The sequence below is a fragment of the Sphaerodactylus townsendi genome, linkage group LG01 (genome assembly GCF_021028975.2).
Source record: "Sphaerodactylus townsendi isolate TG3544 linkage group LG01, MPM_Stown_v2.3, whole genome shotgun sequence".
Lineage (NCBI taxonomy): Eukaryota > Metazoa > Chordata > Lepidosauria > Squamata > Sphaerodactylidae > Sphaerodactylus > Sphaerodactylus townsendi.
This window is the reverse complement of record NC_059425.1, coordinates 16,183,745-16,202,519: the sequence shown is the minus strand read 5'-3', so window position 1 is coordinate 16,202,519 and position 18,775 is coordinate 16,183,745. Positions and strand designations below refer to the sequence as shown.

Below are 18,775 nucleotides of genomic sequence, written 5' to 3'. Positions count from 1 at the left end.
TTTGCTGTGTATAACTGTTTTTGTATCAATATAATAATAATAATAATAATAATAATAATAATAATAATAATAATAATAATAATAATAATAATAATAATAATAATAATAAAGAGTGAATATCGTAAAAATACACTGCAAAGCAGAAGAGAAAACTGGCAAAAGAAGGCTCTCCATGGACAGTTCCTAGAAAAAATTGAGGACAAAATTGACAAGGAAAAAACCTGGTTGTGGCTCACAAATGGAACTTCTTGAAAAAAGGAGACTGAGAGCTTTAGTTCTTGCAGCCCAAGAACAAGCAATTCTGAGACAAACGCCATCAAAGCCACAGAATTGAAAAGTCAACTACAGATCCCAAGTGCAGACTCCTGCAAGGAAGCAGAGCGAAACAATAGATCACATACTCTAGCTGCTGCAAGAAGATCAGCATGACGGACTACAAGCAGGAGGCATAATACTGTTGCTCAGATGATTCGATCACTGGAACTTGTGCCACAACGCTACCATCTTGCCTGTGATACAAAGAACTGGTGGAATCCACAAACCTGAAAAAAAGCTCACTGAAAATGAACCACGTAAAAGTTCTCCTACTCTGGGACTTCCGAATTCAGGACTGACAAAGTTTTGGGAGCACAATACTCCTGGACCTCAATGATTGTGGGAAAAAAGAAAGTGTGGATAGTTGATGCTGCAATTCCTGGTGACAGCAGGATTGATGAGAAGCAACTGGAAAAACTTACACGATTCACTTGAGGATTCTTAAGGATTGAACTACAAAGCACTCCTGGCACAAACCAGTAAAGGTGGTCCCAGTGGTGATCGGCATTACACTGGGTGCAGTGCCTAAAGGATCTTGAAGCGGCACTTAAAAACAATTGGCTTCGACAAAATCACCATATGTGTCAGCTGCAAAAGGCCACTTTCTACTGGAAGCTCTGCACGCATTATTAAAACCGATACACTCACACAGTCCTAGATGCTTGGGAAGTGTCCGACGTGTGATGTAATACAAAATCCAGCATATTGATCTTGCTTGCTGTGTGTAACTGTTTTGTATAATAATAATAATAATAATAATAATACGCTGATACATTACAACTTCCTAGGCCTCTGGGTGAGGCTCGAATTGTGTAATGAAGGCCAACAACCAGCTAAAGATCTGGCAGCTGTGAAATCAACAACAACAACAACAACAACAACAACAACAACAACAACAACAACAACAACAACAACAACAACAACAATAATAATAATAATAATAATAATAATAATAATAATAATAATAATAATACTGTTTGCCGATGGATTAAGAGGTAGATAGGATTTCATGAAATCATTCAGTCTGATGCTTTTTTGCAGTTCCATTTCTTTCTTCAGCCTATTGGGGGCTCTGCTAATGGAGACCCAACAAGGACGGGTTTCCCCAATCTCTGAGGAGGATTTCCTAGAATTCTCTGCCATTCCCACCAAGTCCAAACAGAGTTCTCTTCCTTCAGCTTGACCAGATCTGGGGAAAAATTACTATTTACAGCCTTTAAGAGATTCCTACAAGTCTTCCCGTTAGTCTTGATGAAAGGAGGGAAATAACTGTTTTGTTCCATTAGCGACTTTCCTCAGACAGATTGAAAGCTAGCTAGAAAATCTCCAAGAACAGCCTTTTGTCTATCGGGGAAGTTAACTGCTGACCATTAACAGAGTACCAGTGAAATACATCTCTCCCACAGTGGTAATTTTACTTATGTATTTCATTTCATTTTATTTTATTTATATCCTGCCCTTTCCCAATCAAGTCAATCTCAGGATGGCTCCCAGCAATAGTGCATTACAATGTAAAGATATGTTAAAACCACACCTAATTTAAAACTATAAATACCAATTCAGCTTAAAAGAGGGCATTCTAAATTACATACCTACCATATACAATATACTGATTATTCTCAGTGGTGAGCTGGTTCATAACAGTGGTTAACAGGTGACCAAGCATGACCCAAGGATTCACAGGTCCTCTAAGGAGCTAACACAAGAATAAAAAGGGGGAAGTGAAAAGGAATCAAAAGAGGGGAAACAGTGGAAAAGGGAAGGGAGGGGAGGGGAAGAAAAGAGGGAGGAGGCGGGAAGAAGGTCAGATGATCCACTGAACCATTGTTGCCTCAATTGCATGCCTGGTGGAACAACTAAACTATGTCCCAGAGGGCATGGATCTCATTAGACAGAGAGTTCCACCAGGTTGGGGCCAGAGCTGAAAAGGCCCTGGCCCTAGCTGAGGACAGCTGGATAGTTTTAGGACCAGGGACCACTAGCAAGTTATTTTCCAAAAAGCATCGATCACTAGGGGAATTATCATGAATGGTATTCCCGTAGCGTAGATCAATGGTGTCCAACTCTTGTGCTTCAGATGTTCATGGACTACAATTCCCATCAGCCCCTGCTGCATGGCCAATTGTCCATGCCAGCAGGGGCTGATGGGAATTGTAGTCCATGAACATCTGAAGCACAAGAGTTGGACACTCCTGCCATAGATGCAAACGTTACCCTAAGCCAGTGGTCTCCACTTTGGTTGGGGAATTAGCTGGAGACGGAGGGTGATTGTAAGGAATTCCATGAGCCTTGAAATAAAAAAGGAGCTTTGCAGTAGTAAAGTCCATTTTATTAGGGACATCTTAGAAAGCTCAAGTACAATTGCGAGTGGTGCAGGGTGACACTTCCGCCATGAAGCACAGGTTATAATACCAGGCAATCCCCATCCCTCTCTTCCTGCTTCCCCATGGGAACAGAGAGAGCTTCATCTCCAGCATAAAGATAAAGAGTCTTACGCCCGATGCATCTGGCCCATCGCCCGGACATGGAGATGCACTCAAAGGTTACTTCACCATCAACACACCATTGAATCGCTTTTACTCTGCCTCTCCCCTAAAGAAAAGCCCCTTCCCCCCCAGGTTGTCTGTGTGGAAGAAGCGGTGGGAAAGCATCAATAAGGAGTGCGGGGCTTCAATGTTTTTCGGAATAAACCCATTGATTATACCCAGAGGAATATCCCACTGAAACCTTAAATATTACAAGCCGGTTCGCGGTTAAAGCGAGAGTCCAGGATAAGCTGTCAATTTTCTCGTAGTGCTTGGCATGGCCATCAACAATAGTCGGAGGGGAGCCTCTCCTCGCGGAGTCGATACTCCAGGCATGGGAGGCGGGAGCCTCAGCTTGAGCAAGCTGGAATGGAAGACAGGATGGATGTTACTAAGAGAGTTAAAGGCAATTCTAAGCGGGCAGTAGAGCATCATTAATCACTTTAATGTAATCTAGAAAAGAGTCCCACAAATCTTCTTGCCAGAAGTTTGGAAGAAATTTATGTATCGTACTGCTATCTCACAGAGATTTTTTTGTAGATAAATACAATTCCAGGAGCCCTGCGCGGAAATCTGAAGCGGGTGTTTATATCAGCTTGCAGTTTTGGGAGTCCCTTTGCTTGCTGTATAGAGCAGTCTGGACCGACTTCCATCCCTCGGCTAGGGATGAAATCCCGTGTTGAAATTCTGGAGTCCAAAGCTGCTGCTTGGTAGGTGTGGCAGCGGCGAAGGAGGAGCGACTCAGACAACAATTTCAAGAGGGGTTTTCTTTGTGCTACTATGAACCGCGATTGTTGTAAGTATGCATCCGCCAAGCGGAATAAGCTCGCACCAATTGTCTTGGTGGTAGTTGGTGTAACTTTCGCGTAAATACTGCTCTAAGTTCGGTTCGTTCTCTCCGTCTACGCCGTCACTTTGAGCGTGGTAGGGCGGCGGCGAGGCGTTCCCAACAACCCCAAAAAACGCTTTCAGAACTTTGAGAGATGAATTGGGGGCCGTGATGGGAGACCACCACCTTAGGGGAGAAGTTGGAATGGAGACGGTAAACATGTTGAATAAACAGCCGTGCCAACTTAGGAAGCTGGAGGGATGGAAACACATGGAATAAAATGGGCTTTGCTTTAGGAGAATAAGTCTACCACCACCCATAAACCGTGTTGCCCAACCGCGGCTTTTAGACAAATCTGTAATGAAATCCATGGAGATGACTTCCCAAAGGCGGGAAGCGCTACCGGAGAAGTTTCAGCAGTCCATAGGGCTTTCGGGATGGTTTTGGCTTCTGCACAAACCGAACAGCCTTTAATGTCATAGCCTCAATGTCTTTGCATTAAGCGCCACAGAAGAACTACCGGGCGGAGCTAAAGTGCAGAGTTTTCAAAAAGCCAAAATGTCCAGCCCATCAAGGGCGGGGCATGATGACGTCTTCCAAGAACTTGCTTATGCCGGAGGAAGGCACGGCCTGCTATAACGTCCCCCCTCCGCCAAACTCCATTCTCTCCAAAGCGCGGTGGAGTCCCCCTTCAGTAAGCTGGAGGCTCGTGCACAGCCCGCCTCCTCAATTCCCGTGGGAAAGCGAGAGGCAGAGACTGGGAGCGGGGTGGAGGGCCGACGGCGTTTGAGATCGGGTGACAGCCAACCCCAACTGGGAGGGAAAAAAAAGAACAGTGCGTGGAATGTCTCGCTTAAGGCAGCTCCACCCTCTCTCGAGGTAGAAGCTGGCATGAGCCAGCGATCAGCCAGTTTGTTGGTTTTCCCAGGGGAAAAAAATGGACTGTAAAAGAGAAGCGAGAAGAAATGCGGCCCATGAGAGTTGTTTTGCGGACATCTTGAGGGGTGGAAAAGAGCTGCCAGAGTTTTTATGATCCGACCAAACTTGAAAGGGTGCTTAGCCCCCCCCCTCCAGCCAGTGGCGCCAGAAGTGGAAGTGCTGCTTTGATGGCTGCAGCTCTCCTTGTCTCCCACAGTCCAGTTGAGTTCGACACCAGAGAATTTTTTTAGACAAATAAGCACCGCGGAACCAGTCTACCATCTTTTATTTTTTTTCTGCAACAGGAGCTGCCCTTGGAAGTGCTTTATCGAGGCGTCCACGTGAACCACAAGCGGAAGATCTGGAGTCGGGTGCTTTAGGATAAGGTTCGAGTGAGTAAGCGCTTGAGATTTTAACAGTTGAAAAGAGCTTCGTTTGACATTCCTCAGACCAGACAAAGGGGCCGGGCTTGGCTATGGACGAGAGTGAATCTTTACCGCAGGTGCGTAAGAGGTCACCTGCTGTGAGAGGAGAGTCAGTCTCAGCAATTTGGGGGTATAAAATCACGATAGAAATTGAACAAAACCAAGAAAGCGACTGGGAGTTCTTTAGGTTGGTGGGGCGGAATAGCCATTGGAGGACTCAAGTCAATTTTAGCTTGGGATCCATTTTAAGCCCTGAGGCGAGGATCGATTAACTTAAGAAAATAATAGTCAATTGGAGGTCCTGATGAAAACAGCATTTGGAGAGTTTGGCAAAGAGAGAGAGCTATGTCAAGCAAGCCGTTTCAACATACTCTCTCGGACCAATATTATTTCATGCTATTCTATAGTTTGGCTTGAGTAAATTAAAGCGTCATCTAAATATACAACAACTCCTTATTTTTTGTACAGTAAAATCATGGAGAACCGTTGATAGAGACCCATGAAAGCTCCGATACCCCACTTAACCCGAATGGCATTATTAAATATTCAAACTGTCCAAACTTTAGTATTAAGCATGATCAGGTGTTCCATATCCTTCAGCAATTCTGGACTCTGTAGTAAGCTTCTCTCAAGTCTAATTTAGTAAAAATGCGTCCCTTTGCGAGAAAAGCATCTAAGGTCCTTGATCAAAGGCAAAAGGATATTTGATGGACAGGAGACCCCGCGTGAGACCTCGACATAATCTGTGCAAAGCCCGTAGAACCCATCTTTCTCTTTTGACAAACAAAAACGCGGGAGCTTGGCGTTATTGTGTGTTTGGTAACCGCCCGTATGAAGGCAGCGGAAAGCAACGGGTTCTTGTCTAAGAAAGCACGAAGTTAACCTTCTCCTCATTGGGACTCATGCGGTAGATTCTACTCCTTAGACAGTTCGCCCCCCTGGTTGTATGGACAATTTTACCAGTCAGTGTCTCTGTGGGGTGGCACGGATTGTTAGCATTCCTGCTCCTGAAAAACTCTGGCTAGATCCTGATATGCAGGTGGGATGTCAATGCAGAATGGGAGCAATCACTGAGGAGGAAGCCAGAGAGGGGGGGAGTGTCAGGAGGCGTTAGGTTTTCTTCCCAATTCATGTGTTCCTCCGGCCATGGGGAGGGTCCAGTGAATTCTAGGATCCTTTCTGCTTCCAAATGAATTTTTTGGTTCATGTAACAACCAAAGGCATGCCCAAAACTATGGAGTGTTTTAGCCACTATGGCCTAAAATGAAAGCTGTTTTCTCCCAATGAGTCGGTGTATAGCTGGGAGGAGAACCGGCTGTGTGTTTTGTATTAGGCGGTCGCTTACGTTTCAGAGGGGGCTGCCATCCCATTTGGAGTGAATGGTATAAGGCTTAACCAGGGGAATTCGGTCAGACCTAGCTCCTCTGCACCTAAGGACGGTATTAAGCGATGGGAGCAACCCGGAATCCCACAAGACGAGGCTATAATACGCGAGAGTGTGTTTAAGCGGGGTTGGCCAGAGGAAATGCTTGAACTTGGTAATGGGAGCGCTTGCCTTCACTCACCGCTGTCAGGGAGTGGACCCACATGTCCATGCGGGCTGAAGAAAGACGAACGGCTGCTTCCCCTTCCTCTGGGTGCGTAACCGGTCACCGCTTTATGAGCGAAAGGCCAGTGGGAGGCGGCCCTGACTCTGCGTAATTGGTTTAAGGCGGCGGAAGCCCAGATGCCGATGGGCCTGGAGGCGGATTTGGTTTTGCTTCTTGGGACAGTTGGCGGCTGGAATGACCTGGCTCCTCCGCCCAGTAAAAGAGCACAACCCAGAAGTCGCAACAGCGGCGTTCAGAGGTGGTTTTGGTAGGAGCGGCTGGAAGGAAGCTTGACTTGGTGGACACCCGTGAGTGGTTTTGAAGTGGGTGACTCCTTGACGAAGCCGTGATATTCAAACGGGGCGTTTTCCGCCCGAGACTCAAATCTGGATCCAATCTGCAATGGTATGCGAGGAACCCGAATTAAAAGCACCGTTTCCGTGGCTTGCTATCCACAGCATCGAGAAGTATTAGGTGATTTCATCGCGTTCAGACCCTCAGGAGGAAGTCGAGAGGCAAGCCGCCCATGCCGGTCCTGGACAAATTACCTGCAAGCCGTTTGCCTTGCTGGATTTGATGAGTGCGGATAGCACTTTCATTCGAGCGTATGCTGGATCTTGAAAGCTGGCGCATCTCAAGGCTTGGAGGAATCGTCACGGGCACTGTTCGTCGAGAGTCCCTCATCCCTGCAAATCAAAACGATCCTGTCCGACACCAGTGTTTCTGCAGCCGTCCACGCATCTAGGACTGAGCCCGATGTCCGTGATACTTCAGCGTTCGAGACCGGTATAGATCATCCATAGTCTTCCAAATTATGGGCATTGAGTTGCAAGATGAAGTAGAGGAAGTTTGGAGGCGGTCCCATCAAAAGCAAGACTTGGTAGCGGGGCGGCGGAAGCTGGCCGCCGTGACTCTTAGCGCCTGTTGGGGAAGGTGGATTGCGCTGGCTGAGCAGGTTGGGCAGGCGGCTGTTGGTACCAGGAGCTGGAATGGGGCTGGCTGCGGTGCGCTGAAGCGCTTGGGTGGCAGGACCGGAATGCGTGGCCCCTGGTTCACCCGGCATGATCGAAGTCCCCAACAGCTATAGGTTCCAACTTGACGGCCCCTGGTGCCACTTTGCCTCTTAGTTCCCTCTCCAAGGACAGTTCCAAACTCCCTCGCCTTGCAAGTCCAATGCATCTTAGTGCGGCATGCAAAGCAGCTTTCTGCATTCTAATTTAAGCAGTTCGATCCCGTTTAAGGGCTTCAATTGAGTTCACTTTAGTGCGGCATGACCTGAAACGCCTTTTGGCGTTGCCGCTTGTAAAATCCAGTCTGGACTGTTCCAGGACTTTATCATCGGACTGACAGATTCCGGGCATATGGTTGCCGTTGGAGGCGTCGTTTGGCGCGGTCCAACTTTCGAAGCTGGACTTCTTTCGCGTTGCTGTTCCGGTCCCTCTGCAGGGTTTCGCCATCTTGCTGCAACTTGTGCCCGTTCACTCCTCTCCATAGCTGGCGTTTGCTCACGTTCCATGCCATGCGCTTTGGCATCTCGAAGTCGCCATTTCTTCATCTCAATGATAACAGTCTTCCGGTGGGAGAGGAAACCAGTCCAGATAGAATGCCGGCTTTCTTCTCGAGACTCTTCGTCATCAGGAAGCGGAGCCCTCGGAGACACCCGTGAAGCCGCCCGTTACCGCGGTGGCTCCCGAAAGAGGCACCTCAGATGCTGATACGCCGTCGACGGACCGGATGGGGGGTCCGATTGTAGGAAAGAATACGGATACCCCTCCCAATTCGAAGGTTTGAGTCCGGGGTGTCCTTTTGACGGGCCGGGCTAACGATGCTGTGCCCACGGTGGTTCTTTGGGAGCATCACCAAAATCACGAAGTCCAGAGAATGCGTTCAATGGATTCCTGGGTTGCCGCATGAAAGGTAGGTCAAGCTTCCGTCTCCTCCATGACAGGTTGCATCTGAGGGTTTGTAATCCCACACGAGAACAGGTAGAAATCCGATCCACAGGCATTTCGATCCATAGACGAAGCCCCAAAGCGACTCCACGGAAGTCCCCATGTAATTGATGCGTCCGATCCCTCGTTCCAAGCGAGAGTAAAGGAAGACTTCCGTGCTGGATCACGCAGGGCGGAAAGAGCCACAAAGCGAGGCTCGTTCTCCTGCTGGTTCCTCCAGATCCAGAAGGGAAGATTAAAGACCTCTTTAGAGGTCAGCTACCGCGCCTTCCATAGTAAAATTCAACCTCTCCATGCATAGAGCACAAAGAGGGTCCCTGCACAGGAATGCAATGAGATGACCATTAAGATTCCTGCACATGCAATGTAAGGGAATTCCATAGGCGCTTGAAATAAAAGGCTTCTGGTAGTAAAAGTCTGCATTTATTAAAGACATCTTAGAAAGCCTGGCAAAGTACGCGAGTGGCAGTGGAATGACCACTTTCCCCATGCCAGAAGCACCAGGTTATAATACCAGGCACCCCATCCCCCCTTCCTGCTTCCCATGGGAACAGAGGCTTCATCTCCCGCGCAAAGATAAAAGTCTTAGCCCGTGATGCATTCTGAACCCATCGCCGGACTGTGGGATACACTCCAAAGGTTGCCATACCATCAATGTACCGGTGAATCGCGCTTTTGGCAGTGATAGGGGATAACTGGAATCAATTACCTGTGCATACCAGGATGGTTCTGGGTGAATACTCTCAAATGAGCAGGCACGTGTATAATTACAAGGGGGGTTATTAAATTCTCAAACAGTTGTCCAAAGACCGTGAAACAGCTGGAACATTCCTAGTTAAATCCTTTTCCAAACCAATCAATATCTAGATCGGGATTTAACTCTAGTTGAGTACCTTTTTGGCTTTACTGGATGATGGGTGTGCATATAAATATTTTTTTTGTCTTTAGTCTTAGTACTTTTTATTTAAACCAGTGAATTCATAACCTGTGCACTCCAGGACATTTTATGATCTTTTCTTGAATTAATAGGGGACCGTCTTTTCAAATAGACCTTTCGTTGCCGTCCTTCAGTGAAAGCATTGATTTCATTGTGAGAAATCTTGCCCTTTTGGATATTGTTTGCTTTTAAAAACTTGATAAATCTTGAGCAGCATCTGATCAGCTTAGAAGAGCAGAGATACTGGAGGGAGGGATATCACCATTTCCCCTCAGGACTGAGGGTTAATTCCAGGCATAAACGAGGAAACAAAATTCGTTCTGTTTGGTTGTCTAGGCTGGAGGCCAAAATAAACTTTATTTAATCAAATGTGCAAACAAATATTTGTGATAAAATAAAACAGCCCACAAGATACATTTCCAATTCCTGCTTTCAGCCATTTATATCAATAAAAGAAAAGCTAGGCAATGCACTGCAATGTTTTGCTATGGAAATATTTTGAGTGTGTTTTATTTCTGAGAATTAATGTGCGGGGTTTTTTTTTTTACATATGTTTATCACGCTTTGAAATCTAAGTTAAGAAAGTCGGACGCTGGATGGGTAAGTGACAGATGTTACGATTGGATGGTGGCTGAACTACCATAGGAGGTAGAGTTGGCTGGTATATTTGGAGAGTTAGGGTGGAGTGGGCTGGTGAAGTCTAGGTTTTCCAGGTCCTCCTTGGTAACCGGTGAGGGGGGAACTTAGCAGGAATGAGCCCTAGGCAACCCATGCAGGTAATACGATGACATCTCTTCTGGTGTGCATCAGAAACAACAACATCAATACACTGACATCATTACCTCAGTGACATTCTGGGATTTGGCCAAAAACTCTATGGTGGAAGCCATTTTTTTGCCATAGTTTTTGCTGAAATACCACAGTTCCTTGTAAGTTTCTTGCAATACCACAGTTTTTTGCTGAAACTCCTTGTTTTTTCAAGTGCACGTTGGCTCTTTCTTGCAAACAGAGTTACATGCAGAATGTAAATGCATTCATTGTAACATGTGAACGGGGCCACAAACTCAGATCAGTGGTCCATCTCATTCAAGGTGAATCCGAGAGCTCTCCAGGGCTTTCAGCAGAGAAAGATCTTCTCCAGCACCCTGTAAACCGAGATCACTGAACCAAAGATGCCTGAGAATGAACCGGGAATGAACCGAGAATGCATAACGTGTTGGGCCACTAAATCACAGATTGATGGTGGGTAGAACATTTTGCAAGGATGCAAAATAAACAGGAGTCTAATGGGACCTTATAGACTCACAACCTTTTGTTCCTGCATGAGCTTCCATGGACAAGATCCCCCTTCTTTCAAGCAGGTCCTAACCCTCAAAATCTGCTGCTGAGATAATGTGTTTAGTCTTCAAGATACCACACCACTGCTATTCCTTGGGCCATGATGCACTCCAGAAGATTCTCCCTGGAACTCTTAGAATGGAATGGGCACCTAATGGTTGTCCAAATTATTCCTCAATATGTTTGCAGTGTTGGAAATGAAGAACTGTGCGCTGTCTCCTGCCTCAAAGGGGACTTAACTGGAGTGTCAGAGAGAAGGGTCAAGACATTGGGCTCCCTTTCTCTGCTGCTCTCCCTCGTGTGTCAATTTCTACTCTCAGGGAAACTTCCTTCCTGCTTCTTCTCACACCACACTTCTTCACGCCTGCACACTTGTCCATCTTGCAGCGTGAGGGGGGAGATGCGGGCAGCATCTTTCCATCCAGCTAGTTAGATTTTGAGAAAACCTGTGGCTTCATTTTCCTATCTAGAATGGAGTTCTCTAAGAGAGACTTCTTACATTATCGAAGGCAGGGGCGGAGCAAGGAGGAACTGGGCCCAGTGCACGGTCGCGCCCCGTGCCCCTATCATGCCCCCGCTCTGCCACACCCCTGTCCTGCCCCATCCCGCCACGCCATGCTCCTGCAGGGGTGCACGTCCGGTGCGTCGTGCGCCCACCCACGGCTGCCCCCTTGGCGGTACGCCACTGATAGAAGGCTTTCATAGCTGGAATCAACTGGTTGTTGTGGGTTTTCTGGACTGTGTAGCTGTAGTCTGGTAGTTTTTGCTCCTGACGTTTTGCCTGTATCTATGGCTGACATCTTCAGCTATGGAGAGAAATACATCCGGAGAGGTCAAATGGGAAGGGGGAATGGAGAAGAAATCTGTTAAACTGTCATTTCGGGGACAGATAGTGTTTGTATCTCCAGACACTTACCTCCAGTGAGACTCGGAGTCTAACTTCTGGGAAAACAGGCTAATTTAGTGAATGCTTTAAAAAAAGACTGTACCAGTCTCAGAGCTGAGATTGTGGGGAAAGCTGGCTCAGAACTGGAATTTCCTGAAGGAGCTCACAGTTACACTGTGGGGTTCCTAAGATTGTTACGGAGTTGCCTCAAGGATAAAAATTTGGCTGTTTTGAGTTTTCCGGGCTGGGTGGCCATGGTCTGGTAACTTTTGCTCCTAGCGTTTCACCCACATCTGTGACTGGCATCTTCAGAGCATGTCATGTTGGACAGAAACGCATCTTACTGTGACAGGTCTCTGAAGATGCCAGCGAAACGTTAGGGGCAAAAACTGCCAACCTACAATCACTCACGACAATCAGTCCTTGTTGGAAACTACAGCCTGGCTTTAGGACTTTCTTTTGTGCCCCGTGGTTTGCCACTGTGCACTCTGTTGTAATTCAAAGGAATCTCAAACCAGAGATAACAACATGCAGTAGGGATGCCAACCTCCAGTTCTCCTGAAGAAATGGCTGCTTTGAGTGGTGGACTTTATGGTATTATATCCCATTGAGGTCCCTCTCATCCCCAACCCCGCTTTACTAGGCTCCATCCAAAATCCCCTGGAATTTCTCGCTATGGAATTGACAACCCTCATTTACAAATCTCCAACCCCCAAAATTCCTTGAGCGGGGCAAGGACCTAGAACTAAAGGGTGTGTGGGCCTTCCTTCAGTGGGTGCAAAGATGGATGGGGGAATTTGCTTGTCGTTTCTTAACACTGTTTGAGACCACAAAAGCCAAGGTCTCAATTAATAATTAAGATTTCCACGGAACATAATTCCACTTATGGCTATCAGTCATCCTAGCTATGTGGAATCTCCATGTTCAAGGTCACTATATCTCACTTTAACATTTACTTGGGGTGCACAATAGAGGAAGGTATTGATCTCCATGTCCTTCTGGGGATGCATCCAGTGGTGGGATTCAAATAATTTAACAACTGGTTCCGGTGGTGGGATGCAAATAATTTAACAACTGGTTGTTCACAAGCACCATTTTAACAACTGGTTCTGCCGAAGTGGTGCGAACCGGCTGAATCCCACCAACTGGTTGCATCTGTTTGGCCACTGAGAGAAAATACTGAGCTGAAAATAGTGGACCCTCGGCCTCATGCAGCTGGATTCTTTATGAATATTTATGTTGAATGGAGGAAATATTTCTAAAGCAAATGATTCATCAATTCCAAAGTACCTCAGATAAAATTGTCAGCAATGGTCAGTGGATGGTGTTGTCAGAGCCTTATAAACAAATGCTTCAGTCCCGCCTTCAACAGGTACTTATTTGTGGTTTGTCCTAATGGTGGTAAATTATCCCTTCATAGGCCGGAATTTCTGACTCACAGGGCTGTGTTTTGAAGTATTTTGCAGTATTTCTTGCAATTCACACTCCTCAGAGGAATCAAATAGAGGAGACCTGAGTAAATGGCAAAGGGTCATGGCTCACTGATAGCGCTTCTGCTTCGCATGCCAAAAGTTCCAGGTTCACTTGCTGGCATCTCCAAATAAAACTGAAAATGCACCTCTAGCAGTCTGAAGTTGCAGAAGTCAGTCTACCGCTTCACGACTCTTCCATACCATTCCCAATCTTTTCTCCTCCATGCATGAACCAATATGTATTATTGTAATATATGGTGTCTTCTGAGACATTTACAGATTTGTAATTGCTGTTCCACCAGGCCTATGGTTGAGGGCAAGCAAGGCTTTCCCCTTCCTTCCCCTTCCATTTTCCCCTTGGCTTCCTTCATTATACTGTCTTGTGGATATATGTTGGTATTGGGGGTCATTGGTTGTTTTAGCCGTCAAATTTTAAAACGGGACTGAAGTGATGGTTTTATTGATTTTTTTTCACTTATTATATGGTTGTAAGCAGAGGCGTATGGCCTATAGGGACATGTCCCCGGGCGCATGCCTTTAAGTCAACTGCAGGGAGGTAGGGAAAGAGCAGGGGTCAGAGGTGGGCAGCCATGGCGCCCTCCTAGGCTGCCTGCCATGGTGGAGCCCCACCCCCAGGCTCCATGCAGCCCTCCCCAGCCCCTCCCCAGGCCCTGCCAGCCTGCCACCGAGCCTGCACGGAGGCTGGGGGTGGGAGCAGGGTTTAGCCTGCATGAAGGTTGGGGGTGGAGCTTGGCAGTGGGCAGCCCGCCCCTTGAGCCCCGCCCCCGGCCTCCGTGCCAGCCTTCCCAGGCCCTTCCGGCCTGCACAGAGGCTGGGGGGGGGGGACTAGGAGAAGGGGTTGTCTCCACGCACCATTTCCCATCCATACGCCTCTGGTTGTAAGTTGTCCTGACATGTCTAGAGAAGGGCAGCCTAGAAATTAAACAAACAAAAAGTATCAATTGATGTCAGGGTACTCTAGGAACTCCCCCAAACTCCACAGTTTTGCCATAGAGCTTTGGAGGATTCCTAGGGCATTCTGACATCAATGTCCCTCCCTCTTCATTTCCTCCTGCCTCATTTAAGCAGGGATGGGTACAGGACACCTTGGGGAGAACAGATGGTCAACCTGCAGGGTTATGGGGATAATGGAGCAACGGAATATCACACCTGTCTCTTGGAGCTCAGAGTAATTATATGCAAGTGTGGAAGCCCTCTAAAATGCAGCCCTTCTCCTTGTGCAAAATGTGTCCCCTGCCTTAAGGAGATCTAAGGCAAAAATCTTCCCTTTCTATACAGTCGAAGGCTTTCACAGCCTGAATCAACTAGGTGTTGTGGGTTTTCCAGGCTGTGTGACTTTAGTCTGGTAGTTTTTGCTCATAGGAAAGACTACCACAAAACCAACAAAACACAGTCTTCCCTGTCTGGCCTGTTGACTGACTCAGGAGGAATTCTACATCTCTCCTTCCTGCCTGGACTGTTGAAGATGTCAAGGAAAGGCAGAACACAGGGAGAACATGAAATATTTTATTGAAGAAGACAGGTTTATGTGTTTGAACAAACAGATCGAGGACTAAAAGAGCAAGCCACAGCGGGTCAACTCAGAAGTAAGTCCTGTGGTATTCTGCGGGACTTAACTCCCAGGAAAATAGCCTTAGAAATGCCGTCTCATTACCATGCAGAAACATTAGTTATGGTAATTATGATCCTCCCCTCCCCCCACCTTGTTCTCTGTGTTTTGCAGAGTTACATGGGGGTTCTGTAGGAGTGAAACAGGGAGGGCTTAACCACCACATAGCCTTTGATTTCGTAATTAAGGGATCGCCAATCGATCAAGTAGTCAGAAAGGTGACCACCGTTGCCAACGAGGACCAGTTCTTCCGGTGAAAGCACTCGACCCCACAAATACAGGTCTGCAATCTCGCCTACAAAGGATTGGTTGATGTCAAAGCCACCTCCAAAGGAATCCTGCTCCTGCCCGAGTATGATTGAAGCTTCAGAACCAATAGTATAACCTTTCTTCATACCCTTGCGGGGCAAGCTTTCCCCATTCAACCAAAACTGCACTATTCCTGTGGCAGACTCCCAACTCATGCAAATATGCTCCCACTGTGGTTTGGGGACTCGATTGTCTGCTACACTGTAGGTCACGATGGATCCCCCCACATACAAGTTGTATTGGTTGGGTTTGGGTTTGAAGATAAGGAACTCGTTGTCAGACTTTCTGGTGGCGTAAGAGAAAAGGCTGTAGGCACGGCTCAGGTCTGTGTAGGATTTGAGGCACACAGTGAAGCTGGTCAAAGACTGCTGACTCGTAGCCCTCAAAACAACATGAGCTGTGTTGGTTGCTTCTGGGAAAATCAAGATCTTCCTTTCAAGGTCTGTAAAAGAAGCCAGAAAATAATAGTTTCCATGCATCGTCAAGTTAGCTGGTTCTGAGACCGGCTGACTGCCTTTGAGAAGGATCCCCGATTGTCTGGCACTTGCAAGCGTGTGAGGCAGATACTTTGTTCCAGTTCATAGAGACACAGTGTAGAACACTGCAGATCAAGGCGGCCGCTTGCACGGGCCAGCCAATCAGGGATCCTTTTTAATACAGACAAGTGTTTGCAAGTGAACATTTTTCAGCTCCAAATGACAGCTTTTGGAGGGGGACCAAAATGTTCATGGAAAGACTCCCATCAAACCTGTTTTGTTCTTGGGCCTGTTAATGTACTGTGCAGATGCTTCAGAGCCATTTTTGCTCATTGTGATGGGTTCTGCTTCATCACAATGTAAGAACATAAGAACATAAGAACGAGCCTGCTGGATCAGACCAGAGTCCATCTAGTCCAGCACTCTGCTACTCGCAGTGGCCCACCAGGTGCCTTTGGGAGCTCACTTGCAGGAGGTGAAAGCAGTGGCCTTCTGCTGCTGCTCCCGAGCACCTGGTCTGCTAAGGCATTTGCAATCTGAGATCAAGGAGGATCAAGATTGGTAGCCATAGATGTAGTCTCAGGCAATCAGGGATCATGATACACATAGCACGCAGTGTCGCAATGCTATTTTTTGCAAGACTATTTTTGTTTGCACAGCCTACCTGGTGGCGCCATAGCCAAACCGGGACTGTGGTGTATGACCAGAAATGTATGAAAGGAAATGGCACCCAGGGGCAATATCTCCTCCAGGTGCCCTCCTGCCTACAGCCGCCCCCCCCCCCAGTCATTGCCTGACCTAACCTCTCTTAGACCCTTCACTGCCTCTTAACAGACCTGCTATGACTTTTTCTCTGGACTCAGAGTAAGACTGCTCTCTTACATCCCTTTCTTGCATCTGTGCCTCCTATCAGCTGGAACCCAACGCTCTGTGAGACTGGCAGTCCAGGACAGGTTAAGACTCTAATCTGGAGAAAAGACTACTGGAACATGGCCATACAACCCGGAAAACCCGCAACATCCTAGTGATTCCAGCCATGAAAATCTTCAACAATACACCTGAATGAAGTTTAGTTGTAAAAGGAGCAGGTATGTGATCTCTAATCTTGGTCATGTTTAGAAGTTTGGTTCTCTGAAAATGGTTGGAAAGCTATAGTACTCTAGAAATTTTAAAAGCGGGACATGCTTGTGTATTTATCAGAATAACATTAAGATATAATGTCGCAGGTTTTCACAGCCAGAATGAACTTTGTTATGGGTTTTCCAGGCTGTGTGGCTGTGGTCTAGAAGTTTTTGCTCCTCGTGTTTTGCCCGCATTTATGGCTTCCATCTTCAGCGGCAAGTCACTGTGAAATGTGTGTTTTTATTACATCTTGCCATGACACGCCTTTGAAGATGCCAACTATAGACGCGGGCAAAATGTTAGGAGCAAAAAATACCAGACCAAAGCCACATCTGCTTGAAAGTAAAAATAAAGTTTGGCATTCACGCTCTTGTATCAAAGTACCATGCTCAGTAATGCACACAACAATGGTTTTGACAAAGGCACCACATAGAAATGGATGATAATGTTCAAATTTGTTCGGGACTATATTATAATGTGGAAGCGCACAATATCCTTGACCGCTGCCCCTCAACTGATCTTACTAACATCTTTATCTGAGACAGTCTAAAGCAGTGATGGTGAACCTTTTCGAGACCAAGTGCCCAAATTGCAACCCAAAACCCACTTATTTATCGCAAAGTGCCAACACAGCAATTTAACCTGAATACTGAGGTTTTAGTTTAGAAAAAAATGGTTGGCTCCAAGGCGTGCGTTACTAGGGAGTAAGCTCGGTGGTAGTCGATGGCTTTGCTTTGAAGCAACCGTGCAACTCTTCCAACGGGTGAATCACGACCCTAGGAGGGTTTACTCAGAAGCAAGCTCCATTGCCAGCAACTGAGCTTACTCCCAGGTAAAGGATTGCGCTTTAGTACTTTGCATGAAAATCAGCGGGGTTTAACAGCACTTAACAGGGTTACCTAGACTGCTTCCCCAAAACTCGATCTTAGGTTTAATGCTAATAATCGAGCCCAGCAGCCCATGCCAGCCTAGATGTGAGGGGGGGTGACTCTGTTTGCGCGTGCGCACAGAGAGGGCTCTGAGTGCCACCTCTGGCACCCGTGCCATAGGTTCGCCACCACTGGTCTAAAGCATTTCTCCACAAGATGAACCAGTACCGATTGTGATTGGGCAATTTCAGTGGATCAGCTGGAGCCTCATATCAGAGGGGAACAGGAATTTTCAAGCACAACTTTCCCTCAGGTGCAGATTTTTACTCCTAGAGTCTAGACACGATGCTAGGGAATCTCCACCTCTGTTCTTTCTGTACACCTCCTTAGGAACAACGCCCCCACACACACCCCGTTGCAATCTACACCTCTTTGGCTCTTCTGGGCTTCATTTGTTCCTATAGCCCAAACCAGCACCTACCTTGCAAAGCCAGAGTCCCCAGTGAGCCCACAAGGATGATGAGAAGGGCGTGCAGGATCGCCATGGTGGGTGAATGCAGAAAACACAGGAAGGAAGGACTCGACAGGTTCAGCTGGATCTAGGCTTCTTTCCTGGGTGAATCACTTCTGCAACTGCGAGAGCTCAGCAGCTTCTCCGCAGAATTTATTCTGCAGTCCAAAAGGGCAGGACAAGAATTTCCAGGCACCCGATGCCCAGGGGAATTACCCAGGAAATCACTGAGAATGCTCTTCACAATCCCTGAGTGGTCTCAATGGCCAATTGATATTTTTTTTAACGCCTTCAGGCACAAACACAAATCTCTCTTTTCCCCTCTGGACTTCCAGAATTCTTTCAGGTCATTGATGAAGGAATGCAAACCCACAGACATTTCACAGATGAACACAGGGACGGGACTGTGATACCCTGGTTTTCTATTACATGTTTCCTCCTCAGGGGAGAAGATGTAGCTCTGTAGTAGTGTGTTTCGTTGGCATGGAGAAAGTCTCACGTTCAATCCTTGTCATCTCTAACTATGGAGAAATGTTTGGATGTATATCTCCCTTCTCTTCTGTAAGGAGACTCAAAGGGGCTTACAAACTCCCTCTCTTTTTCTCCCCACAACAGACACCTTGTGAATTAGGTGGGGCTGAGAACATTATGAAGAACCAGGACTAGCCGAAG

General features: G+C 47.0%; 1 protein-coding gene across 1 annotated transcript; it reads right to left on the bottom strand.

Moving 5' to 3' along the window:
- Positions 1-14,699: 14,699 nt before the first annotated feature.
- Positions 14,700-18,303, bottom strand: LOC125438773 (serum amyloid P-component-like). Its single transcript, XM_048507300.1, has 2 exons — positions 18,074-18,303; positions 14,700-15,567 (listed from the first exon to the last, which is right to left on the bottom strand). Exons 1-2 carry the CDS (start codon positions 18,135-18,137, stop codon positions 14,933-14,935), a joined length of 699 nt encoding a protein of 232 aa, XP_048363257.1. The 5' UTR covers positions 18,138-18,303; the 3' UTR covers positions 14,700-14,932.
- Between the last annotated feature and the right edge of the window lie 472 nt (positions 18,304-18,775).